The sequence below is a fragment of the Haemorhous mexicanus genome, chromosome 2 (genome assembly GCF_027477595.1).
Source record: "Haemorhous mexicanus isolate bHaeMex1 chromosome 2, bHaeMex1.pri, whole genome shotgun sequence".
In the NCBI taxonomy this organism is placed as follows: Eukaryota; Metazoa; Chordata; class Aves; order Passeriformes; family Fringillidae; genus Haemorhous; species Haemorhous mexicanus.
In genome coordinates, this window is record NC_082342.1 from 44,692,569 (window position 1) to 44,719,813 (window position 27,245).

The 27,245-nt window shown below is 39.2% G+C and overlaps 1 protein-coding gene across 1 annotated transcript in view; it reads right to left on the reverse strand.

The window, feature by feature from the left end:
• TRPC6 (transient receptor potential cation channel subfamily C member 6) overlaps nucleotides 1-27,044 on the reverse strand; it is a 77,605-nt gene extending 50,561 nt beyond the window's left edge. Inside the window, exon 1 of the mRNA XM_059838604.1 lies at nucleotides 26,902-27,044. Coding sequence (XP_059694587.1) covers nucleotides 26,902-27,044 — 143 coding nt within the window. The remainder of the gene's footprint in view (nucleotides 1-26,901) is intronic.
• Nucleotides 27,045-27,245: the final 201 nt, after the last annotated feature.

Here is a 27,245-nt window from a genome sequence, read left to right on the forward strand (position 1 = left end):
CTTTTAATGGGGTATACTCATGTTGACACCAGAACTGACTTGGGAAATGAGATAATATCTAATCATATCCATTATGTGTGACACAATCAGACACGATTGATTTGACTAAATATAGATGCACACAATGCAGACATCTGCAACTGAACTCGGCATCCCCAACCCTCCACGCTGCTGATGGACAGAAATAAGCCCTTCCACAGCATGACTCACTGCCCCAAGTCAATGTCTGAATTGAACTGCACATTAGAAGTGTCTGTTTATCTCCACTTTTTGTAAAACAGCGAAGCATGGCTGGTTGAGACGGAGATACCTACATATACATCACTAAAACTATCTGAGAGGATTACGACTTTTCGTGCTCTGATTCAGGTCTGCACTCACTGGTCCAAGGAAGGTATTACCTTCATCCCAAAACCTTATCTTTCCAACATCCTTCAATCATTCTGGCTATAATGTTGTCTGTAAATTAAAGCATGCCATTTTTTTTCAAACTCTGCCACTTTGTAAAGAAGAATGCAGGTAATTTAGCTAGAAGTTGTACCAGAAATTAGATTTAAAGCATAGATCTGAGAGATTTATGTAAGAACAGATGCCCTCTTGAAAACACACTCTTGTGATATTCAATCTAAGCTCTAGCAAAAGGTCAAATAATGCAGTGAAAATTCCCCAGGCAGTTGCATTTTCACCATGGCAGCCTAAGCTAGATAAAGCCAAACATCTCCTTGAATCTGATCCAAATGTTACTGACTTGTGTGGGAACTGGTCTGGACCTTTAATGTTCAAAAAGGATTAGAAAAACCTTGTAATGAGATGAAATAATGCTATCTGTTTGGAAGAGATGAATCATTATTAAAATATGCCACTATCTTGCTTTAGTTAGCACAATGTATGAGAACATCAGTCTTTGAAAAACTAAACAAGTGAACAAACATCCATGAAAAATCTACAGGGATAAAACTCTCACTTCATCAAAGGCAAAATAAAGCTCTGTTGCTCATTTTAATGAGGCTGGGATTTTACTGTATGACATGGCTGTATGTCATGTATATCAAAATGAAAACTCTTAAAAAATGTATTCTGCTTTGCTGCAGTATGTAAAATGTTAGTCAACCTACGTAAATACGGACAAATATTGCATAGCATATTTTCTGTGTGTACTTGAGTTTCACTCTATAATTAAGATATAAATGTTCACATGTGGAATCCCAGACAGAGAGAGAGGATGAAGCTCATTCATTTCCCTGGCTTTCAGCACACCACTCTGTTTTGTTCATTCACTCTTCCTGATCTCATATGCCAAGTGCCACGAGTTGCTGGATCACAGGGAAGGCTAGCGAGCTGCCTCTGGCACACTGGGTCCTTGAGGGTTTCACATTCCTGCAATACAAATAATTTCCCAAGAAAATACAGACTCCTCCCTTTAATGCAGGAAACTAGTCAAAATGTTCGATGCTCAGAACAGGATACACAATGTATGGTTATAGAGAAAGAGAATTGCAGGTGCTTTCTGCTACTTGCTCTGTTGTCCTGTCCCAGTCCCTGCCCATACTGAGGACCTGTCTGGAGCATGCTATGATTGCCTTTCAGCCAGCAGATTAATGTTCTTGCTTTGGAATACTCAAGACATAGGAAAGAAAGCTGAAGAAAATGATGAGTCAGAGTATATGTGGAACCCACATAAGAGAACTGGTGTATCTGCACCAAAAACTGAACTGGTGCTGAACAGCCCTTGACCCTTTATTAAACCCTGTTATTTACAAAAACACAGTGGCAGCATTCAGACTCACTAATGGAAATTTTCCATGGCCTGGGTTAACTTCTGAGTGGTGCGTGGGAATATTTGGGAATGCTAGTTGGCTTATCCCAAAAACATACCAGGGACCATTCTAATAATTTAGCCATACAGAGTGAGATCTGGTGCCCAGAAACATTCCCTGGCACTTACTCATTTACTAGCACAGACAGAGCCTAGGGACTAGACATTGCACAGAAACCTGTTGTGTGAGATGCTGTCCAGACACATAAGAAAATGGTAATTTTGTGACCAACAGGTTTACAAGTGAGAAAATTACAAGTTTTCAATTCAGTTCCCAGGAGTTACTGATTCCATTTACAGGTGTTGTGTGAAATTGCTGGGCACGTTCAAAAAGTTGGAAATGGCACATTGGGTCCTGAAAGAAAAATGTGTAGAGAGCAAATGCCCAAGAATAACCCTAATACAGCTCCTGTGTTTCCAAAACAAATACTAAACCTTGAATATCCCAGGAAACATGGCCAGCCGAATGACAAGATTTCCCTTCCCCCATATATTTCCAAGGACAGCAGATGTAAAAAAACAAAGAGAAGAAAAGAATATTGTGTAGTTATTGATGAATTTAGGAGGAGAGGGAGCAAAAAAGCCTGAGGTCTTGCATCCATTACAAATGTAGGACACTCCTAAAACCAAAAAAGCCCTTTGTACAAGAAGCAGCAGCTTTTCTTCCCAGTTTTCCTTAACTTTTTTTTTTTTTTTTAATCGATTCAGACTTACATCTATTAGAAAAAAGTAAGCCATCTGTTTTGTCTGGACATGCTGTCTGCAATGTAAAAATGTAAATATTATTGTACAATTAGAAGATATTTGGGATGGATCTGCACTAATGCTTATGTGAATCCGAAATAGGAGGGATTTTGAAGAATGGAAAACTAAAACAATTGAAAGAAACCGACATTTCAACCCATGATATATCTAGGACTACAATTGTTTTATGCTACATCAAGATACGTTCTAGAAAATGAAACAAAGTGAGGAAAAGTAATTCAAAATGGGCAGAATATCAATTTCATTATAATTAATAGCCATATCAGGATCCTCTGGGTCTTCTGAATCCTTCTTTGTAGATAATTTGCAATCTTTCACCTGTTAGTAAAGACAAGCACTGAAATGAGTGGAAAAATAGAGCAGTGGGAAGAAACAAAGACTTTCAAAGTGCCCTGAAATGTGAAATCAAAATAAAACTGAAATAAATATTTTAAGGGAAAGATTGTAATCAATATGCTATTGATAAGCAGCAGTGTAGTACCTTAATTACACTTAAGGCAATGGTAGAAATAGAATAGATCATATACTTGTAATCACTGCAAGATTTTCCTTTTCCCTCATGCAGCAGAAAAGTCAAATGGAAGTTCCTGGGTAAATACATTAAATGGACATAAAAATTACACTCTGACATCTGCAGAATCCCTGCCTGCAGGCAAGGGTTCATTCTGCTGACTTTCTACGCTGGCCTGACGTGAACCTCCACCAAGTGCAAAGCTGAGTAATCACAGCTAAACCACAAGTTCAGCCTGAGCCATCTGCCTTCCTGCTGGGTGCATTACCCAAAGGCTGCACCATACCAATGGCATTTGCAAGCTAAGGGCAAGTTCAGGCCAAGCTGGCATCCACCTGGGCAGGACTGTGAACACATATCCATGTAGAGGTTCTCTGTGGGAACAGCAAGATATTTATGTAATCCACACAAAATACCTGATGTTGTAGACAGCCAGAAACATTAAGTGCATATATGCTGAATTAAAATGAGAATGACAGGTAATTTCTTTTGAACACAGAGCAAAAGGCTGCCAATAATTTTGAAGTCAGATTCTTGAAGTTCAATTGAGCAAGACATTCTTAGTTAGGCAAGGATCTTCCCCCCAGTTATAACAGCACAAAGTGGATTTGAATCTGTAATACAGAAGTATAAATCCTTGTATCCTGTCACCACAGAATCTCATTATTGTTATGTAATCCAGGCAATAATTTTGAGAAATGCTCAAGGAACCTGCCTTCACTTTTCAGATGTGAATTTATTGGAGGAGTGAAAGATTCCTAATTTTCTCATTGCCTCGTTTTCACAATTTATTGGAATAATGCATGTTCTTACATTACCAATATACATCAGACATATTTATTCAAATACAGCCTCATGAAACAGAAATTATTTATATGAAAAGAGGAATCTCAACTTTCTGATGGAAATTCTTCCTACGTATCTGCTAAAACCAGAGTTCTAAGATAGTCAATCACAAATACCTATGAAACTTATAAACTGAAAAATCCTACTTTTGAAATCTGTGGTTGGAACTAAAGAAAACTCTTAATAAATTGAACCTAAGTATTTAATAAAATACTCCAAAATCTCTTCTACAGGATTTGAAAGAGGAATTTATGTGACTTCTCATGTTGGAGGCAATATTGATAAAATGTAAGGAGCTTTTAAAGAAACCACTATTCATCCAGCAAGGTTTTCTATTCTTCAGGATGAATTAAGCTTTAGCTGATGAGTCTTTTTGCTGTAGCTATTTGCACACTTTTGCTATGTCCTTTCTCCTACTGTTTTTAATATGGGGAAAGCACACATCAGACACAACAGTAAGAAAACAATCTGTGTTAAACAAACAAAATTCCTGTAAGAAAAATGTCCCATAAGCACAGCACAAAGAAACATTTATCAGCCTTATATGCATCTTGACCTGTGGCAGATACCTCTTTCAGTCATGAACTGGCTCCTACTGAAATCCTCAGGAAATCTCATTCCATGATTACTAGCATATGAGCATTTTTGACCTGTCCTGGCTGAAGAGCTCCAGTTCAGTACAAGTTATGACATCTCCATCCAGAAGATGCCCATCACTGCAGAATTACATCAAAAACACAGATTTAAATTCTGCCCCTACAAAGGCAAAACCTTCATAATTAGTTTCAATCAATTGATAAGAAGTACTATCTAGAGGAGTACATGGAAGTAAAACATCCAGCAAAAAGACTGCACAGTAAAAAAAAAAAAGTTAAAAAACATTAAAAAAAACCCCCATACACTGTGAGTAACTATTCAATTAAATACTATCATACAATAAATTTGTAAGTGTTGCTCTAGCCAATTTCTCCTTTTTGCTACTATGACACTTTTTTTTTTATTGGAAATATTTGAGAACACATTTACACCTCTATTGTATGACTATAAATATACTGCCTTCCAGGGTATTGTCAGAGAAGATTCTTTTCAATGGTTACATTGTGGCTATAATATGCAGCTAGATTAAACTGTCACAGGAGATTTATTTATTAGGATCAAGTCCAAACTCTGCTTTGACAAAACTGCAGAGTTATGCAGTTATACAGCTCCCTCCCAACCTGCATATGAGAGGTTCTTTAGCACAAAGCCAAATGGAGACAGGCTGGGGGAAGATGGAAATGGGGACATGACACTGTGATCCCAGAAGCTTCCAGGGTATGTGTCAGGTGCAGGGCTTTGGAAGTGTGCACGGACAGGTTTAATCAAAGAGCATCAGCTACTCCTTCTGGAATCAGCAGGAAGTGAACTTTTAGAGCAAGGAAAATCAATATAGCAGGTGGGGGGCAGAGGGGGTCTTAAGGGACCACTTGTCTCTCACTATCAGTGAACCCTCTACTTAAAATTTTCCCGGGTCGGGACTGGCTGAGTGCTTGGGGGAACACATACAGACACACACTTAAATTTCTCTATCATTTGTTCTGTATCTCTCCCCTTTTTAGAGTTAATGAAAGTCTTCTTTTACAGAACAAAGAAATGTGTTCTTTAAATTGGCACTAGCTGGTACAGCGTTTTTCACAAGTTTAGCCAACTGCTTGCATGGCACGCCTGTGAGGCTAATCCTCATCCACCTCTACGCTGGTTAAAATGAATGTTTCACTACAGCCGCTGTGCTCAGCTCCAGTAAACTCTCCCACTGTTGAGAACAGGGTGGCTGCATGAAAATGAACATTTGGAAACAGGTCCAGAAACACTCTCATTTTTTAAACTGTGAAGGGAATTGTTTGCAACACTGTATATGGATTAGGCAAAAAGCAGGACAGGGAAATTTCCAACTTCTTACTCACAAACTAAGAATTGGCGTAAGACACAAAGGTCATCAACAGCCTTATCATCAGGAACTGTGAGGTTGTACAGCTTAAAACTCTGAAAGAAGGTAGCAAGACAAACAATAGAAATAAGAATCTTGGACTTCAGGAGAGTAAACATGACCTTGTTTCGAAAGCTGCTCAGCAGCATCCTATGGGAAGGCAAAAAGTCAAAGTGCACTTGCTGGTTTTCTGGACACCCTCCTCAAAAATATGGAAAGAGCCCCTTGTGATATATCAAAAAAGCATTGCAGGAGGCCAGCATGAATGAACAACAATGTCCTGACTGAGCACAGGTGTAAAAAGGAAGCACGGGAATGGTGGAAGGAGGAAACAATGTCATTGAGTACAAAGATACTGTCCAACCACATAGGGATGGAGCTAGGTGAACCAAAGTCTGGGTAAAGTTACAATTAGCAAAGGAAATGAAAAAAAAAAAACTCTAAAGGATATTAAAGAAACCAAATAGTAAAAAAGGAAGGCTAAAGAGAAGATAGGTCCATTACTCCATGTGGCAGTGAACCTAATGGAATGAGTAAGTCTGAAGAGCTTGGTTTTCTTTGCCTTGATGGGCAAAGTTTATCACGTCTGTGAGCCAAGTATCAGAGTGCAGGGGAGTAAAGCATTATTCTACCAGAAGATCAAATTGGGCCAATTGGATATGCATAGGTACAACTGATCACATAAGACACATGCTAAGTTGCTGAGGGACCTTGCCAATACCACTGCAAGATTGTCATGTACTATCTTTCAAAGGTTTTGGCATTTGAGAAAAGTTCCTGATCCTTGATATGCAGAAAAAGGCAAATGTTGCCTCCATTTTCCAAAAAGGGCTTCCCCAGAGGTAACCTGTGCACAGCTGTAGGTGAATCAGCCCAACCTCAGTATCTCAGGAAGTCTGTGGTAAATTCTCCCAGAAGACATTTCCCACACATGAAGTATAGCAAGGTGGAAAAGGCAGCATCAATTTACTAGCAGCAAATCACATCTGATAATTGGACTTCCTTCCATGACAAGATGTTGGGCTCCCTGTACCAAGCTAGAGCTATGGCATCACTGACCTTGATTTTAGCAAGGCCTTCAATATGACCCCACAGCAAGATAGACAAACTGATGCATTATGGTTTGGAGAGGGACAGGATAATGGGAGCACAAAAATGCCAGGGCATTGGGGCTCAAAGGGTAGCAACAAGCACTACAAAGCCCAGCTACAGCTGGTTACCAGCATCCCTCCTGGAACAACACTAGTGTTTAATAGTGTTTAATGTGTGACATGGATGACAAGGTAGAGAACACCTTGGGGAAGATGGTGGGAGCATCGACACATGGGAAGGTAGGGCTGCTGTTCAAAGGGCAGGCCACAGAAATGGGCCAAGTGTAACATTACAAACTTCATCCAAGGCAGTTGTGAAGTCTATGTCCAGGACAGATTAAACCAATGCAGCAAGCTGGAGAACAACTGGAGAAAATGCAGCGTTCCACAGAAGATCTGAAGATCCGCAAGGTAAAGAAGACTCAGCAATGTGCCCCTCTGGCAAGGACAACCGAGCCTGTACTGTGCTGTATCAGTAAAAGCACTACCAGCAGATCAAGGGAAGTCATTCTTACCTTTTTCTGGGCACTGTTGAGTCTCTGTTGGGCACATCTGGAGTACTGTGTCCAGTTCTGGACTCACATGACTAAAGTATGGACATAACAAGGCAAGGCCAGCAAGTGCTCAAGGGTGCTGGAGCTCAAGAAATAGAAGAAGAGATTGAGGAAACTGTTCTTAATCATCTGGAAGGAAAGAAAGCTGAGGCAAAGATCTTGCTGCTTTTCAGGAAGACCTGCTGGAAGGATATGAAAACAACTGAGACAGACTCATCTCAGTGAAAGGACAAGATGCAAAAAGCAGAAGTTGCAACACAGGATATTCTGATTTTGTTTGAAGAAAAAATGCTCCCCCCGGCACAGACTGACAAAATAATTTGTGGAGTCTCCACTGCTGGAGACTGAAATCATTCTAACTCAGCTGAACAATACCATGCGCAACATGAACTAGCTGGATCTTCTCTGAGCAAATAAATAAGTATATTTTGGAATAATAAAAAGGTATATTTTGGAAACAGAGAAACATAAGAAACAGGAACTGTTTCTGAGAGGCAACTATGTTACAAGTGATTGAATGGACCAAATCACCAGCAAGGTGTGATGTGTGGTAATAAATTATTAAAAATCAAGAAAAGAGCTATTGAAAAAAAACTGAAGGGACTGGATTGCTTCTTCTTGATCTGGAGGACCTCCACTGCACAAAAAATTTCCAGATACATAATGCTTCAAAGACAAAAGAAAAAAATATTTCCTTGAACTAGGCAAGGAGTTACATCATGAAGAACTGTACAAGTTAAGCATTTGGAAACCAGAATTCAACCCCTTATTTCCTTCCACCAAAGCAATTTCTTCAATGACAACAATATTTCCTAATTTCACAAATAAATTCCTATATGACATTATATCAAATGCATTACTGAGTCCTGGTACATTAACTCTTACTGGCCTTCTTATTAATATACAATTAATCTTGCAGTAGCTGGCAATTTGTTACATTTCATTTTGTCATATTATTCCTTTTTTCAATTTTCTGTCTAAAACTGTATTCTGTTCTTGAAATGGAGCTGGTATATCTACCATTCACTAGTCACAAAATATCACCCCTATCTGATAGAGCTATTAAAAACTGAAATGGCAAAGAAAAGGTTGTTTGTCTTTACAACTGAAAGCTTCTGATAGGCTTTGAAAAAGTTATTTTAATATTTTCCATATTCCTTTTATAACCCATTTTTAACCAACTCTATAAACATGAAATTCCATTTTAAGAGACAGACTTCTAATTCTTCCTCTGAGCATCTATCTGACTGAAATGTAGCTCATTTTTTACCAATTGTATTTCACAAATTTCTAGTTACTGGCCATATTTAGAATGCTTAAGCTTGTGTGACAGTGAAAGGGCTTCTAAATTTTAAGGACTCCAGCTGGTGATCCACACAACCCTTTGACATTTCAACACCCACAAGAGAATATGTCACAGAGCCTTTCTATTGTGACTTATTGTGTCAAGTGCAACGATGCCTTCAGGCTCTAAATGGGAATTTTGGTCATTGAAATGTACATTTTAGAGTAAAGAAACCATAGATAATAATCTGCTTCACTAGACTTGCCCTAGGATATGGAAGTCACAGTATCCATTTGCCCTGAGCTGGAAACCTATACCTATTGCAGAAAAACAAATCATGACCTCTATCTGGTTCAGAAAGTCCCAAAATCAAAATGTGATCAACTCACAGTATACAAGTCCCTAATGAAAGCTCTCTGAAAGTGGAATATATATATTGAGATGTAACTTTAAAATTGAGAATGCTTCAGTGTTTTTTAGGCTTGAAAGTCAGCATTAACTTTCCTTGAAGTTATTACACTTGTAACTGGAAAAATACAGCTGAATGAGTACTGAGTTGCTGACAAATTAGTACGTTTTCAGTAGGATAAATTTTGAAAGAATGCAGATAAAAACATCCTGCCATGATCAAACCTTGAAGCTCACATTAGGAAATTCAGTTGAAAGTCACAAAATCGGAGATCTTTTAAATCCAGTGCCAGATAAAAATAATCAAAGACATTTATTTTCACAGTAGTTATAGTTGCCCATGCAGTAAGTTCCTCATTCTGTAAGTAGTGCTACAATATGAACATCCATAATCACAAAAAATAATCTTCATATTCTTAAAATAAATTTACTATTTGGAGGGCTTTGCATGTATAAAAAATGGCTTTTTAAAGTTCATCATAAGTTAGTCTTCAAATAAAACATATCTCAGTGTTGTCCATCTACATAAACTTTGCACAAACACTGCTCCCTTCCCACAGTCAATGCCATAAATAAGGGAGATCTCCAGATGGCGCAAGCTGTTACAAAACCATTCCTCTTTTCCCAGTTATGTTGACATGCATAAATGCCCATTATTCCCACTACATTTATCTGTGTCTCAACTGCATTTATGACATCATCTGTACCATGATTCCAAAGAATTGTTTTTGTAAATGACAGGAACTCCAAAGATAAACATAAAGAGGCCTGAACTGACATTAAAGAAAGTGGATGACAGTAAACTTATTTTGTGTAGTTTTTAGAAACCATCCCGTCATCCACTTAACAACAAAAAATGCAAATTTTTAAGGTTCTCAAATCAATACACAACACCCCTCACAAGACACACACAAAAAGCAGTTTAATCAGTAAGAATGTAAGTCATCCAGGTAATTGAGAATCCACACAGCCCTTCAGCCTGCACAAGGAAAAGCCAACCAGTCAATTTCTGGAGAAGTGCAGGACACAGAGCACAATTTTTATAACTAGAAATGAAAGTCCAGCAACACCCAGTCAAATACAGTTCACCTTCTGCAAAAGGTGAAACAAAAAGGTAAACAATCTGCAGAGATGTGAGATGGATAAATTAAGCTGAAACTTGTTTCAAGGCTACTGCAGGAGAACTATACAACAGCACTTGTTCTCCCACCCTGACTGTCATCAGTAAGAATATCTGAAATTCTGTCATTAGATACTTCAACAACTTGTCTAAAGCCAAGATACACTCTATGTTTTCAAAGACTTTCTCAGATATATTCAGGTTTTAGTGTTAAAGTACTGCAATTTGCTCTTCAAAATTAATTCAGTGGCTGTTTTTTTTCCCTGTAGTCAGCAGGCCTTATTCTCAATTTCTTGCTCTTCAACCTGACATGAAACATTGTGATTCTCTGCACTGACTCTACTGTGAGTTAACAGCACTACTCAGGACTGACATATTTAAATCATGTCAGGTAGCAAGAAGTAAGCATCACTGTTAAATTAATTCTCATTCTAATACTTTACAGTCAATAAAACCTCTTAGGAGATAAAAATCCTACTGTTCATCTATGCCAGATCATCTGTCAATCTTCATTTATGCAAATCAACTTGTGGTTTTAACCCCTTTAAATCTGCAAAACTGACAAGTGCATTAATGCCTTATAACATGCTTTATAAAATCCACACACAGAAGCAGATTAGCTCAATAAAAGTATAATGGTTCCATGCCTACCCATCCTTCTGTCAAATCATATAAGCACTGTTAACTAATGTTAAATGCCAGAACTAATTTTTTACGCCTTTCAAAAATTCTCACTCATATTATTATCAACTCCATTAAATGACTCATTAATATTCAATTAAATACTAGAGCAAATTTAATTTATTGCTTCCAAATGTAATAAATCATAACAATAATTTAAAACATTTAGAAGCACAGAATGCCAGAATCATGTTTAGGAGTGTGATACAATATGTGCACTAGGAAAATTAAATTAATTGGTTTAGTATATCTAAAAGTCTATTTTTTTTAAGGTCAGTAAGATGAATATACTATATATGCAAAACTAGAAAAAATATTTTTGTAGAATCAAAAGAATAGTAAAATATTAGTGTGGGTTTTTTCCACTTCCTTTTATGTAACTAAAGTCTAAGTTCATAAAAGTAGTTTGTTGCTTTTCACTTTAGTTGCCTTAAAACCATTAAGACTTAATCACAGGGTAAAGTGCTTTCTGAATTGGAGGGGTCTTAAGGTTGAATAAACATTTATGGGTAGGCTTAGATAATTTACATTTTCATATTACTTCCACTGCTCCCTACATACCTCTGGTGTACAGATTAATTCAGCAGCTTAAAGCACTGCAATTTAAGCAGAGAGAATCCTGCTTGTCAAAACAAACTGATAGCTATCAAGTGCCTTGTAGTCCTCTCATTTTTAAGCTGCTAACAAGGATTCTTTCATGCATTCCTGGTCACAAGTTAATGACTATTCTGCTTGAAGGGAGCCCCTATACTCAGACAGCCTCAGAAGAAGCAGCAGCTTCTGTAACCCTGCTTGCCTGCTGCCCACGTCTGGGATTTTACCTCCCCAGACACAAAACCAGAAAACACAGTTCTGTGTGTAGTAGCCAGCCACCCCACAAGGCTGGCTGCTTAGACACCCCTTTCATGTACCTGTGGGACTGAGACATGGCCCCATCTTCTCCCTGACACCTCTCTGCTTAGGGTAAGCCTACTGAAGGGTATCCAGGCAGCAGGGCCATGCATTTCCTTAGCTCAGAAGCTGCAAGGCCCCTTAGGGACCTTAATCCCATGTGATGGGAATGGGGAAGGAACTCCTGACTGCCTGCCTCTGTGCAGTTCTTATAATGTAAGGTCCAGAGACCATCCACTCACAGAATTTTCAGCAGGTGAGGACAAACACAACAATACAGTGACAGAATAACAACACAAGCTTGTGGTGGCAGTGTCAGGAGCTCTGCTGAACTCTCTCTACTTTGATCATTTAATGATAGAGGATAATTACCTTTAATTCCATTTAATGCCATCTATTTTCAAAAAGGAGAAAAAGGGGAACCTATATGAGCATGTGCATATGTTATACATATATATATATATTTATATATATATAAAAGGAAGGAAAACAAACATTTATGGCATAGTAGAGATAATAGAGCTCATCCTAGACACTGAATGTATTTAAATCCAACTGCAATACAGAAATCCAGGAACTGCATGGGGGGATTCAAGCAAAAGGTGAAACACTGAACAGAATTCAGACCAAACTCACAATGTCTTGTTTTATTCCTCTTCCTTGGTCTTCTAGAGGTATGAATTACATCTGGCATGAGTCAGACACAATTTTCACCAACAGCTTTAGCACAGTTTATTTTACAGCTGTGGTTCCAGGCAACAGAGTATGGTATCAGCAAAAAATGTCAGAGAAACACAAAAACCATCTTGAACAGGAGACCTGGAGATGATTAGAAAAAGAATGATTAAAGTAATGTAAAATACCTTTAAAAGACAGCTCTTCAGGTAGCTGCTTCCTCTGCTACTTGGTAGGAGAAATGCTGCTGAAGGTAACAAGTCTAAATACATCACTTTCACTTTATATTTATAAAGCTTTATTAATTTTAGCTAGTCATGGTTTTTTTATTGCTTGTTCTAAACCAAGACTACTGGGCATCTTTTAAGAAAAACATGCACAAGAGCCTCAATAGAATTGTTCTTATCCTCTGTAAGGATAAGAAAGCCCAGAGTTTACAACAAAACCCCATCAAGTTGAAAAGGATAAATCCTAGACAGGAAACTAAGTGGCAAAGATTACTCCAATGTTTCCATATGCAACACAAGTAAAGATAGAAAAGAGTGGAACAAAATGAAAAAAATTGTTAACTGAATGAGGAGAAACACACCTACATGGTTAAACCATAAAGCCTACAGTGAATGACACAAAACAGTGAGTCTGTAACAGGACAGATCAACATGCCCTCCAGTCAGCACTGAACTAGCACTCCAACACAGAAATAAATTATGACTTGATCAGATTAGTCATCTTCTGGGTTGTAATCCAAAATTGAGTATTTCTTTTATCCTCAGAAGATCTATTCAGTCTGTATTTCTTTCTGGTAGATCCGACTGCCAATATCAAATGTAGCTGAAATCTGAGGAAATCTGCAAATGTGAAATACAACAGCCCTGAGATCTCATCAAATTTCTAGGTAGAGTCTCCACATTCAGAATCTTTCATGGTGAAATACTATCCAGAGCATATTCTTTTTTTATTTCAGATGCTATTCCTTTTTATACATATAATACCCTTCAATATATTCTCCTTTGCATATCTCTCACTAATCTTGACCTGCCATGGGTGAGGGCTCTGAACTGAGGAAAACTGCCAATAAAATCAGGATGGGAGAAAAATATGGATTTTAACATCATGGATCTCCATGCTGAATATATGTCTCATGATTGCAGGAGAACTAGAATAATTTATAAGTGCATGCAATTGTGGATAAAAGAGACTGGATATCAAATGAAAGCTGTGTAAACAACTGATTAGGAAAATGACAACCAACAACCTCAGGACTCCTGAGTACAGGAAAAAGTCCTAAAGATCTTTTAAACATCTGAATAGATAAGAGCAATAGGAAAATCTGTTGGAATTGGATGAGCCATCAGAGTTTAGGGACAGAGCTGCTTCCTTCTGCAGAAGCAGCATGTGCAATTTCTGCCTGGCATCTGAGGAAGAAGGAACAGTAAGCTGTCTCTCCTTTGCAAAAAAAGTAGAAGAGAGTATAATTGTACTAAAAAGAGTAACTAACTTACAGATAGTCGTGTTTCAAATAACAGAGATATGCAATAATATAGCAAAAAGAAATGAGAAAAAGGTAATGATTGAGATTATTCCAGCAGTCACATTGGACTGATTCATGAACTTAATATGCTTATACATTTGTTCTTCCATATACTCTGTATAAAATAAAATGTGTCCATCATCTAATATGAATCTAGGTCTGACCTCGTATTTCTACAAAATTAAAATTTCACAGAGGAACTGCATTTGTAATTCAACCAGGGATGAAAGGCTGACACTAACTTCAACAACTTCAGAGAGAACTCTAGATCTAAGCAAACTTTTCCTACCTAGAGAAAATAAAGATTTGCACAATATACAAAGCTCATGTCCAGGAGACCATTTCTTTAACAGCTGTGTTTGTAGGAAAATAATGAAGTGTGCCTATTGATGCTCTTCCTGCATCAATGTTAGGAATAAGCCATTTTCATCATGTAAATGTGATGTACTTCCAATTAAAGAATCCATGCAGTAGCATTACATTTACCTCAACATACACACAATAAAAATTGCAGCAGTGCAACTTCAGGATGAAGAAGCGTTCCTGCAGAAGATCTTATCATTTCAATGTGTGCTTACATAAAAGGGAAAGCAGTACAAAAAAAGGGAATTACTTTGGTTTACTTCTAATATTTGTAATTACTGTTATGCAAATTAATTACCTCATTAGAATAAAGAAGCAATGATGATGGTTATTGTTCCCTGATATGCACAAGTACTTGGTATCAGGACCTCAGTGACACTTTGAGAGAAAAGAGAATTGGTGGCAAGTCACACACACAATTCCAGCAGGAAAAGATCATTTGGCTCTCTCAGATCTGAGATGTAATGGTGGTTGCAGCACAGAGCACAAGTTACAAAAGAGCTGTGATCGGATTTGATAGGTCAAAGGTTTAGAATGAGACCTTTAACAGATACCATTACTCCATAATTGCAGAATATTTTGCAGAATATGAGACATTTGCAAAAATTGTCACTCAGAAGAGATTAAAAGGCCCTGGTCTACACTGAACACCATGTTGCCTTTGATCCCACAGAACAGAAGAAAACCATGAACTAGTTAGGCACATGACAATGTTATTACCTGTTGTTGCTCTCCAGTTGGGTAATAATAATAGAATAGCATGGGGAGGATTTTACAATCACCTGACAAAGACTGGTATTATAACTAAAATCAAGGAGTTTGCTTTCACAGGGGGAAAATAAAGTTTCAGAATATACAGAGAAAACCTTGAGACCTTTATCTTCAAGAAGAAAACATAAGGAACAGAAACAAGAAGAGTTCTGCCTTGCTAATATTTTTCTGGCAGGTAGCTGCTGTGGATTGAGATTTCTGTTTTTCCTGAGTTGAAACTGGTCTTGCAACTTGGTCTTTGACACCCCACAAAACAATCTTACTGCTAAATAATTCACTGCAGTGAAATATAGATATAAGAAATTTTCCTAAGGGGTATTTATTCAAACTGACAGACTGATTCAAACTATAAGAATTTGGAGCACTGACCTTTGGGTACAATGGTAAATACCAATCAAAACCAGTTCTCACATGGTCGTACTTATTATCAAATTATACTGGATTTGTAAAATGCTCCAGAGAAGAACTGTAATTTAATTAATACTTTCATTAGTTAAATAGTGTTAAGTGGTAAAGAATGCTGATTCAAACATCCAGAGAATCCAGTGACTCAAAGCAGAATAACAATGTACAGCATTTTTTAGCATGAAATTGCATGGGCTCTAGCAGAGTTAGGACTCATACAGTAGCAGTTTGTTGGGATGGAAGGGAACTCTCCTCCTGGAGAAATAAAGTACATCAGGAGAAATAAGAATCGAAGTGACCTTTTCATTTATTTGGTGCTGTATACAGGTTCTGAAAAAAAAAAAATTCATCAGGAATTCTTCTTGCTCGTCTAACTGCCTAACTTAACTTACCAGATTTTAACCAAATACATTAAAATTAAGGGGAGAAGGGGAGGCTCCATTACCTGAATCCAAATTTTCATATTGTTGAGGAGAAGAAAGCATTTGTACGGCTGCTTTGTAACTGATCTGGAATGTACAGCTTTGCATCAGCTCCACAGCAGAATCAGCTACATTTTCCCACTGAGGGGAGGCAGAACTGTAGTTTTGGTCACAAGAGCTGAGCCTGGGCTGGTCTCTTGAGAGAAGACCAAGAGATGAACACCGACAAGCAGACACACCTGAGTACTGCCCAGGGAGCTAAGTCACGTCTGCAGAGTGGGAATGAATTCAGCAGAGCTGGAACTGGATCCCCCCTCTACAGCCATTCCAGGGGGAGGTCCAAAAGCAGTAAATATTGCATCAACCCATGTATGATTTATGGTGGCTTCAACAAGCCAAACACAAACATTCTTATTTCAGCCACATTGAAACACTTTTGTTCAAAAAGCCAGTGGAGAATACTTCTGAGAACAGCGCTGTCAAGATTTATTTGGAATAAAAAAATGAAAGTGATTTTTTAAACCATGAAAACAAATAGAAAACCAATAACATTCCACATGAAGAGAAGTTTCAGATTTACTCAGCTTTCATTTTTACATAGGACTTGGGAAATGGGAACACAGCCTTCATCTATATTCTCTATTGGAAAAATGAAATTGTTCTTTTTTTGCCAGGCATAAAAGGTGACATCCAAGAAGAAGGGAAGGGGAAGGAAATAAACCCAAAAGACAAAACACGCACTTTCAGAGTTTTACTTACAATTTTTATTTACTGAGAAATTGGATTTTTTCCTCATGATCCTCCTGTAAGTGTTATGGTCTGTACTCTCTGGAGCAGCAGTAAGTGCAGCAGCAGTAAGTGCAAAAGTGTGAGGAGCAGAGGGTCATGCTCTCAAGCAGCAATAATGTCTGGGATATAAAGTTAGTCTAGTTGACATATCATTTCTCTAGATGCTGCACATGAAAAGTGTCATGAAAATAGTTTTACCATCCTTCTCTCCCTCTCTGCAATGTTCCATTCCTGTACACAAGAATATACAGCAGCTTCATCTGTCTTTGCTGCTTTCTGGAAACTACCTTATATTTTTAGGAAGATGCTAATTGATGACTGGAGACAGGTGGGAAAAAAAGGCAGTCTTATTTTGTAGATCCATAACTTTTTCAATTCCTTTTAAACATCCCCTCCAGTTACATCATTTTTAGCACCCTGCCTTTTTTTTTTTTGGTAAGGTATTTAGCAGTCATAATTTCATATTTACTGTCTCTTATATTCTCAGAACTAGTACTTTGAAGAATATTAGAAGAATACTAGATGTTTTCTTGTTTTCTTCTACCTTTTGTCTCAGTCTTTGGCTCAGGGGTTACCAAGCAGAGCGAGAGGCAAGTTGATCCTATCAATCTCTGACTCTTCAGCCAAGACAGTGACACCTGCTAGCATATCTGAACATATTCCACTAATGATCCATTGCCTACACTCAGGACAAGTGTTATGATTACAGCAACACGAGAATCAGCCCAAGGAGCATGACAAAAAGTGTCCTTACCTGAACAAACAGGATCACACAGCTGGAATGATCTTGAGCACTTGCTACCATGACATAGCAGAGAAGTACAACCCCAGCAGGCACAGAGGCAGGACCCCAGCCCTGCATCACATGCAAAAAGAGCCACCTCATGCCCCTGACCAGCAGCAGCCTGCTGCTGAGTCTGGATGAGAGCTTGCACAGATGGGCACACTTCCACTTCATTCAGCGCTACAAATCTTGTTCCATATTTCTCACAATAAAGAGCACTCACCTGTCCTGTGCCACTGCCAAGGGGCTGTCTGGTTGGAAAGTCATGTTTGGGGCAACATTCCCCTTCTGCCAGTATAATATTGAGAGATTCAGAAGAATTATTCCAGACGTAAAAATTATTCAGAAATTACATCTCACTCAACAAAAGACACTTTGCCGTTGAATCTGTCACGTAATTCTGATTCCCCAAAAGTGTCCTCAGGCCTCTAAATACAAGCAGGAACTGGACCACATGCCTCTGCAGTGATTCTACTTCCCCTCCTCCTCAATTTGTACTTCCATGCTTTTTCTGGAGATATCAAGACCTGTATGCAGTCAGAAATCTTGTCACAGAGTTTGAGAAAGGCACACAGACACCCAGCAGTGCTTCTACCAGCACCTTCCCCACTGATCCACGTCCTGCACAAAGCTAGTTAAACCAGAAAGGATATTCTTTCCCTCTAAGGCATCATCACTGATAACTAGGGAGATTTCTGCTGGTTTTTAGATTTGATGTAAAATCAGTAAAATAGAAACCTCAGGTCATGAAAGATCCTCAGACAGCTTTGTAAAATGAGAGGCATTAGAATTGCTGCCTCTGTAAATCCCTGCCTAGGTTATTTTTTTTAGTTTCTCTTCCTGTTATGCATTAAATGATGTTGCTGATTCTAGGATGGAAGTGGCTGTGGGGTAAGAAATCCCAGTGTATATTTTATATATCAACTGGTTAGATAAGACCATTATTATTTTATCATAAAAAGAAGCTCCGAAATTTCACTGTCACATCATTTGCTGTTTGCCTAAAAATGTGCTCACATCAGATGTTGCTAAATGATTAAATAGCTGTCTAACTTAAACCTCTAAAATTCTTTTCTGAAGAAAAGCAGGGAACATTAACTTCTTCAGCTTTGTACCATATTCAGCATACATTCTGCAGACCTGGAGATACTGTTGCTGACTTTTTTGTAAGAAGTGCTTTACAAAATGTTTCAAATAATCTAAACTGTATCTTCAGAAACTTAAGTCCCTCTGCCCTCCTAATTTTTGGTGGTTTTATTTGTGGCTTAGATGTCAGCTCAAGATATTGCTATTTTTGCTCCACCATATCTGCCATGTTGTTCCAACTCCGTAGTCTTCCCTGGGCAGCAAGAGCTTGTTACAGGCTCCCAGCCTCACTGACATCCAAGGGACTTGAACAGTAAGATGGAGTACAGCCCAAGTTTTCCAGAGCTTTTGATACTGTGTGGTTGAGTTTTTAAGATCCTGAAGTGAGAACATCTCACAATGAGAGGCCACACAAAATACCCAGCATCCTTGAAAAGCTTCATCCCGTGCTCACTACTCGAAAATGAAGTCATATCAGCTAAGTTTTGTAAGTGCTACTGCACTTCAATTGTATTTTTATCAGGGGTTGTTGGAGTTTTCAGCTCAGATTTCTACACTTAGAAGAGAGAAAACAAATTTTTGTCTTGTATGGGGAGAAGTACTATTCTAAAACTCACTTGAGCCACACGAGATTCACTCTAAGACTCACAAGAGCAGCAGTCTTCAAAAACTGTCCTGAGTAATTACTAGTAGGAAACTTGTTATAAAAGGGAGAGGAATATAAAATCTACAAAGAGGAAGAGTCCCTGCTGCCTTCCCACAGCCTGCCTTTTGCATCTGATTTGTTGGCATAACTAGGTAACCCACCAGTGGAGCAAGATGATCCTTTGCAGAGCCTGAATGAATCCTGTGAGCAACCCCCCTACTCTGTGTGCTCCTACAGGACATTGGAAAGCAAAAGACAAGCAGTGGAAATGGCACAGGCATATCCTCCAGCATTCAGAATTATCCTTCAGGGCTAAGAGAAGCTTGCTCTCAGAGCACAGGATTTCTCCATGAATAAGCACCACTAGTGTAGCACACATGTAACTTTCAAGAACTCCTCTCCCACATATCCCCAAATAAAGCTCTATAACCTTTCAATTACCATTTCAAAAGCTTTTTGTAGGTAAAATACTTTGATCATTGTGGTTTCACTGGAATTAACTATAAATTAATAAATCCAGATGGAAAAAAACCCAAAGAAACATAACTTCAACTCACAGACAACACAACAACCTTAACAAATAAAGATAATAAACTAGAAAATCCTAGTGCATGTTTCTTTCATTAAGACATTTTTTATAATACTTGAAAATTGAAAGCAATTTTAAGTTATCTTAAGGAAGAAAAGCATACAACTAAAGATTAACACAGTGGAATTAAAACTAGTACAGAAAATCAATTACTGCATTGAAAAGCAAAAAGGAAAATTGGGTTATAATTTTCTATCATGAAAAACAGTTACTTAAGAACAATTCTCATTGAAGTTTACTGTGGGCTACTACTTGGAGTTTACTGTGGGTTTACTACTTGGCAGGCCTAGGACAGGCACACAGAGTAGGACTAACAAAGTTTATCAGTCTGGCCTGGCTAGCTGTGCCAAATAAGGGGAGGCAATCATGACTAGAAAAGCTGAAACATGTTGATGGCAGGCAAACATCTTACAGATGGAAAAGAAAACACAAATCACTCCTCAAAGATAAGGGAATCTTCCCCTTTGAAAAGCTGCTAAGCAGTCAGCCATCAGTCCTAAAGCCAGCCAACGTGCACCATAGGAGAAACCCAGGCTGGGCCAGGAGGAAAATCAGCACAACCAAGTGTTCCTCTGAACTAACCCCAGCACTGACAGAAGATGACAGGAGGCAAAAGACCAGCTCTGAGTCCACCCCTCCAATCTGCAGGGCACTCACCTAGCTGCTAGTTAAGCTGATGTGACGTGTGCAGACAGGGATAGGACAAGAGGGAATGGCTTTAAACTAAAACAGGAGAGATTTGATTAGCTGTTATAAAGAAATTCTTTACTCAGAGGGTTCTGAGACAACTGGAACAGGTTGCCCAGAGAAGCTGTGGATGTTCCATACCTGGAAGTGTCCAAGGCCAGGCTGGATGGAGCTCTGAGCAAGCTGATCTAATGGGTGGCATCCCTGCCCATAGCAGGGGTGTTGGGATTACATGACAATCTTTAGGATCTCCCCCATACCAAACCCTTCTAGGATTTTGCAACATAGCACAAAGCTTTACTGAAATTCTCTAGACCGAATACTCTGCAAAATTGGTAGTGCTGCAGCAGCACTACAGACCTTGTGGTCTGTATTCTGTTTTCCACAGATCAGCCATGATCCTTTGGTTTATGATCCTTCTTTCTACCTGCTTGAAAGGCCTCATAGATGCCAAATATTTTGTAAAATATCCCCACTTCTTTGTTCTCTTCACTAAGGTAAATACTGACATCAAACCCAGTGTTTCATCAAGTTCTAAGACCAAAATGAACTCCAGCCATGCTCTTCTGAGCTGGCATCTGAGCTCACAACCACAATATTGATATTTTATTCATATGAGTAATTTTTTAACAAAAGGGAACTACATTCAACTCTTTGGAAAACAAGTTATCCACTTCCCACACAGCTTTGAGAAAGCACCTAAAAATGACAATACTTGATATGCCATTATTTCACTTGGGATTCTTGTAGTAAATCTCACATTTTATTCTTAATGCGAAAGCTCGCCTTTTGGGGTTTTTTTTCAATATTGACAAAAATTTATTCAAACATATCAGACTAGGGGTTACAATAGAGCTGTGCTGAAAAATGCACTATTATTAGGAAAAATTGTAGTTGGACAGAAATGGATATGGAGGATAAGCCCAGACCCAGACCTTAGTCAGTCATCTTCACAATATATTCCACACATTTTATTTCACTAAAAATAGTATACTTGATAGTGTATGGCACTGCTAAATAAATAATAAACTTTGCATTTCAAGACAAAAATGTTAATCCATTCCAGAGAACACTGCCTGTCATTTCATTACCATTAAGCTTTTTGCCCACATTTAATTATCAAAACTTAGGTTTAAATACTGCTTATCAACACAAATCCTTTAAGCCTCCTGTTGAGTGGACTCCGTGTGCAAGTGGCTACACCAACATATAAGTGCACAAACCTGTATATAAGGCTCACTGTATGCACTTCAAGTTTAGGGGTTTCTGCTAAGGCATTACCTCACATAGCATAACAGCCTGGGGTATGAAACCAAAAGAATTTGATGAACACAGTTTAACCACCAAGCTCTTCTTTTGCTCATGTTTGCAGAGCTGGAAAGTCTAACGCAGCCTGATGACGCAGACCCACTGTGAGAAACAGCTACTCACTTTTTAGAGTTTAGGAAGGTTCATCAAACCTTATCAAAAATACAACAGAAGACTGAATAAAGAAAAAAGGTCATGGCACTGGGAGCAAAAGATTTTCCCCGCCATGTGCTCAGCCCCCTCACAATGGAGGTTTCCCCTTTTAACCCTTTAAACCCTCCCAAAGTTCTCTCCATCAACCCTTTCTTCGCTGTCCAGTGGTGGAGATCTCTTCCTCAAATCCTGATTGGAGGTCAGATGTCACCATAGTGACAAGCAGGCCCTACCAGATGTCCCAACTCCAGCTGTCCCTTGATAACCACACAAGGGGGTAACACATAACTATAAATCTATAAAACTTTTCTTAACCTATGTACATGATATTTGTCCATTAATAGTGAGAGTCAATCCTCCCATTATTCATCTATCACACCACCATGCCAAACCACCTTTATTTTGGGATACCAATACTGGCAGGACTTCTTCAAGTAGCCAATTATTATAACCTTCAGCTTCTGTGGTGGAAAATGCTGCTGGGACAGTGTTTGACAAACAGCATGCTGGTTATTAACATTTACATTGAAAAGTATGCCATACACATCCCACACATTTCTGAATCACTACTCCACCTTCCTCATGCAAATTTAAAAAATTACTTATATTTTTATGGAAATCTTACAGTTTTATAAAATTATGTCCCCCAGGGAGGTGACTTTCATTTGTTTGGTGACTAAATGAGAGTTAGGGTATAAATAAAATTGCAGATATATCACAATGGATCAGGCAAAATAATTATGAAGTATTAGCATAGGAAACTGGGTATTGTAGCTGACCAAAGAAGCTCACAGTTAAATTAGTGAGTGTACACAGTGAACACAAGAGTGCCTAACAACTAAACCCAAGAAATTCCACAAGTCTGCACCAAAAAAAGAGCACATGTGGGGGAAAAAGCCTACCTAATAAGAAATAAATACAGATATGTGTGATATTGAAAATGAAGCATTCTTTTCTACCTACTTGCAGGATACACAGACTGAACTAAAAGCTGGGGGTGAAGTAAAACATTGATAACAATGTTGTTGTCCTTTTAGTCAAGACCTAAGGGACTACCCAGTCACCCAGAATATGAGAAATTCAGACATGATTTTTTTTTTCCCAGTGCCCAGCATGAATTAGATCCATCAAACCTAAATCACATGATGATTTGTGCATTTGTTCCGTACACTAGGCTATAAAAAGAAATTAACCCCCTTCCATACCAACTCTTCTACCTTTTTGATCTCAACGAGACTATTGCAACATATTTTCAGAAGACAAAGCATCTCATCAAAGAGGCTGACAATCTGAAACACAGCTGCCACATTGTACAGTACTCCCTGAAGAGATTATGTCTAATGAAGAGTCTGGAAAATAATTTTACAGGTCATTTCAAGCAAGACAGTTGAGACTAGAGATAAAAATTACATTATGTCAATGACAGAAACCATTATATTGCAGGCAGGAAAGAAATCATTAAACATGTTATTTAACAAAGAATAGGGTTTTAAGATGTACTAGGTTTGGTAATTTCAAGAAACACATAGCTGGAAAGCCACAAAAGTTGAGGAACAGTCTATGTCTCAAGGCAGTTATGCACATCAGAACCCTTTTCCCCTTGTTTTCATCTGATAATTTGTGTGCCTCATTTACTTTACAACTGACATTTTAACACACAATTATCCCTCCTCACATCTGTAAGAAAAACATCTATTTTTTACAATGCAAAATATGTGAAGTATAAATAGGCAGTATAACCAGATGTCTGACTGAATTAGTGCCTTCTCACTAGCTTAGTACACTGACAATCTGTCCTTCACTAACATTTTTTCAGCAGGGAAGTTTACATACAAGTGCTATCACTTCCAAATCCTACTGCTCATCAGCACTCAGACTTGGGGTTAGACATTAAAATGCACTTTTCATCTCAAAACTGGGCTATTTGCCAATGAAATACTTGCACAGAAGGGACAAATCCTAGCTTATACACAGTTTTGCCTTCCAGGAGACAATCTTCTGACATGTATATTGCAGTGTATTTCTTGATACATAAGGGGCTGGACTCAATGACCAGATGAAAGAGCACTACTAGAAAGAAAATGTTTACTGTCATATAATTTCTAACACATCTTATAAGTCTTAAGTCTTAAAAAGTGAGACTTTTAAAGACTTACTTTAAGTAAGTAAGTAAGTCATCTTTTGGAAATAATTGAATTACAAATTCTACAGATTGCCCAACTTTTGGATTTCCTGCTTAAGGTTCTGAATTCAAAAGAACTGTAGGATTCTTCAGCACAAAATTCCATTCAAATTTTGGTTTGCATTATACCACATATAAAGGTAAAAGCCTTCCATCCACTTGCAAAAGACTGTGTGACTCGGCACAGCTGATGAGCTCAAGGTACATTCTTGAAATCTTTTTTGCAGTAAAGATACCTTGGATACCGTAAAGCTGTCCTCCAGAAAGAGGAGCTAAAATACAGGAAATAGATCTCTGTAAACGGTTTGGGTTTTTAATATTATCCAGAAACTACATCACTAAACAGCAGTCCCAGAACAGCACATGAAAAGCATGTTCTACAAGCAATGTCCTCAGTAACATCAGCATTAGCACTAAATCACCACTTGAAGAAAACTATTCCTTAGTATCAAGCTACTTTTCAAGCAATAGTCCCAAGCCGTATTATGCCAGTAAGTGTGTTACCCTCTCAGTAATATTTAAAAGGAGGTAAAACTAAGCAAGCTTTTTTCGGACATCAGCTGTACTCTGCATTACTGTTCTCCATTAATCACCATAAGAGCATCAGGAAATACCAGTAATTTGAGGATTAAAAAAACAAAAGTAGAAAAAAGAATTCCTAGTGCATGTAGATGATAAAGAGCATAAAGAGCATATGCTACACATGGCCCAGCTCATTATTTATTAAATTCTTGGATATATGAAGGCCTCTAGCAAAACCAATGACTTTTGGCTGAAAAGGCTTATCTACCTGAAATGTGCCTGAAACGTGATAAAGCTGGAAGTCAGGCAGAAAAATTCAAAAACTGTTTATTAACCACTGTACCCTGGAGAAGCCTATTCACTCTCTGCATTCATTCCTGCCAGCCAAGGAAGTCCTGGCAGTGGCCACATGTAGGCATTGCCTATGGATCTCTGTGAAGTGATTCTTTTCCACATCCAGAGAAACCCCAAAAAGAAAAACTTCTCCATGCCTAACGTGTATGTGAAAACCAAGCCCTTGATAACTTCCTGTGGTTAATGCTACCCTTGTTCTACAAAGCAACTAGATTAGGATGCAGGCTTTCCTTATGACCACTGTGAGGTGATGAGAGGCAGTCTCCACATTGAGAGAGTGCTGCACCAAGAGCTGCAGGCACAGGCACTTTCTTCACTTAATTCTTGAATGGAAATTATCAGCACCCCACAGACCTTGCAGACTTTGGCTGAAGAGATGATCTGAAACACTTAACACAAGATCTATCCTCTCACATCTGCACAACCACTCTGAGTGAGTAGATGGCAAAAGAACTTCAGAATTGCCATATTAGTTCAAAGCTGTAGTCCACTAGTGAGAACCAATCCGAACTAAACATCACAAGGCTTTTTTTTCTGAAAGGATTCATTAGATTTATGCATTAGATATATGCATTAAATATATGCATTCATATATCTTGAGACAGGGTTTAAGTCCAATGTGCAGTAATATATGCTGTTACAGCTACATGAGAATACTGAATTAGTGATCCACAAAGACACTCAAGAATAGCAATACAGCAGTAAATTTTGAAAACTGTGGTTGTTCTTAGCTGAGTTGATAAATATTCAAGCACTGTAAGTGTTCCCAGTTTCATTGTTGCTATTCCTTTCCTATATCCAGGTAGCTGTCAAGTGGCTGGTAGGTGGCTCACGGATAAAACAGCAAATATTAGGAGAGCCTGATAACTGTAATTTACCATTTAAGCAATAAAATATAATTTGTAAAAAAGAAAGTACACATCTTCTGGCAATCATCTGAGATTTCAGGACTCATCTTGCATTGCTTAATACCCATTTTCCCCCTCTGTTGGGTAGCTTCTCCTCAGAAGCATTAACAAGTGGTAATTACAGTAGTCATGCTGACAGCACATAACCAAAGGGACACTGCCAACACTGAATGCCAATAGACGTGGATGTTAAGTTGTGGTTCCTGGAACCTTTGTAATTTATGTTTATATAATTCAGCTTTTATTGCATATGTTCTTATACTCTGCTTTAAATGGTAACTACCTGCCAAAACTCACATAATGAAATTACACAAGGCTACACGGCCTTGACAAATATAATGATAGGAGAATGGGGTTTTTTTGTAATTATTTTGCAATAATGAAAGGAGGATGGTTTTATGCACACACCTGCAATGTGCGCTCTCTCGGTGGGAACGACCGGTCACAGAAGTTAAAATTTCTGCCATTACATTAAACCCATTAGACGCCATCAGTTCTGTGTACACCCGACGTTTCTTGCCCTGCTCTCCACAGCGGAGCCCAAGCCACCCTTCGCCTCCCTGCCAGCGGGAAGGCGCCACGCTGCGCTCAGAGGAGACCTGCCAGCCCGGGCACGGCGGTGCCAACGCTGCTCCTCCACCTTTCCAAACACAGCTACCCCGCTCCGGCCCCGGGCAGGCGAGGGAAGCTGGCAGGTCCCCACCAGCGGGGCCAGCCCCGCGCCCTGACCCCCGCCCGCCGCCTCCCCCGCGCAGGGACGGAGCGACCCCCGGCCCGGCCGGCGGGACTCACACTGGGTAGAAGGCGTAGGGCGGCAGGGCGCTCTCCTCGCACAGCTCCGCGTCCAGCAGCAGGTAGTCCTGGCTGTCGTTCCGCCGGGCCCCCGGCGCCGGGGAGCTGCCCTTGCGCGGGCCGTAGGGCTGCGCCTGGCTCATGCTGTCCCGCGGCCGAGGTGCGGGGCGGCGCGGCGGCTCCCTCGGGGCGCGCCGGCAGCGCCGCGGAGGCGCCGGCGCTGGGGACCGCGCTGGGCTCCCGCCGGCAGCGCCGCGGCCCCGCTCGCTCCTCGCCCCGGCAGCGAGGGGCTCCCGGCAGCCGCGGCCGCCGCCCGCCGCGCCGCGGGCGAGGCGCAGCTCGGA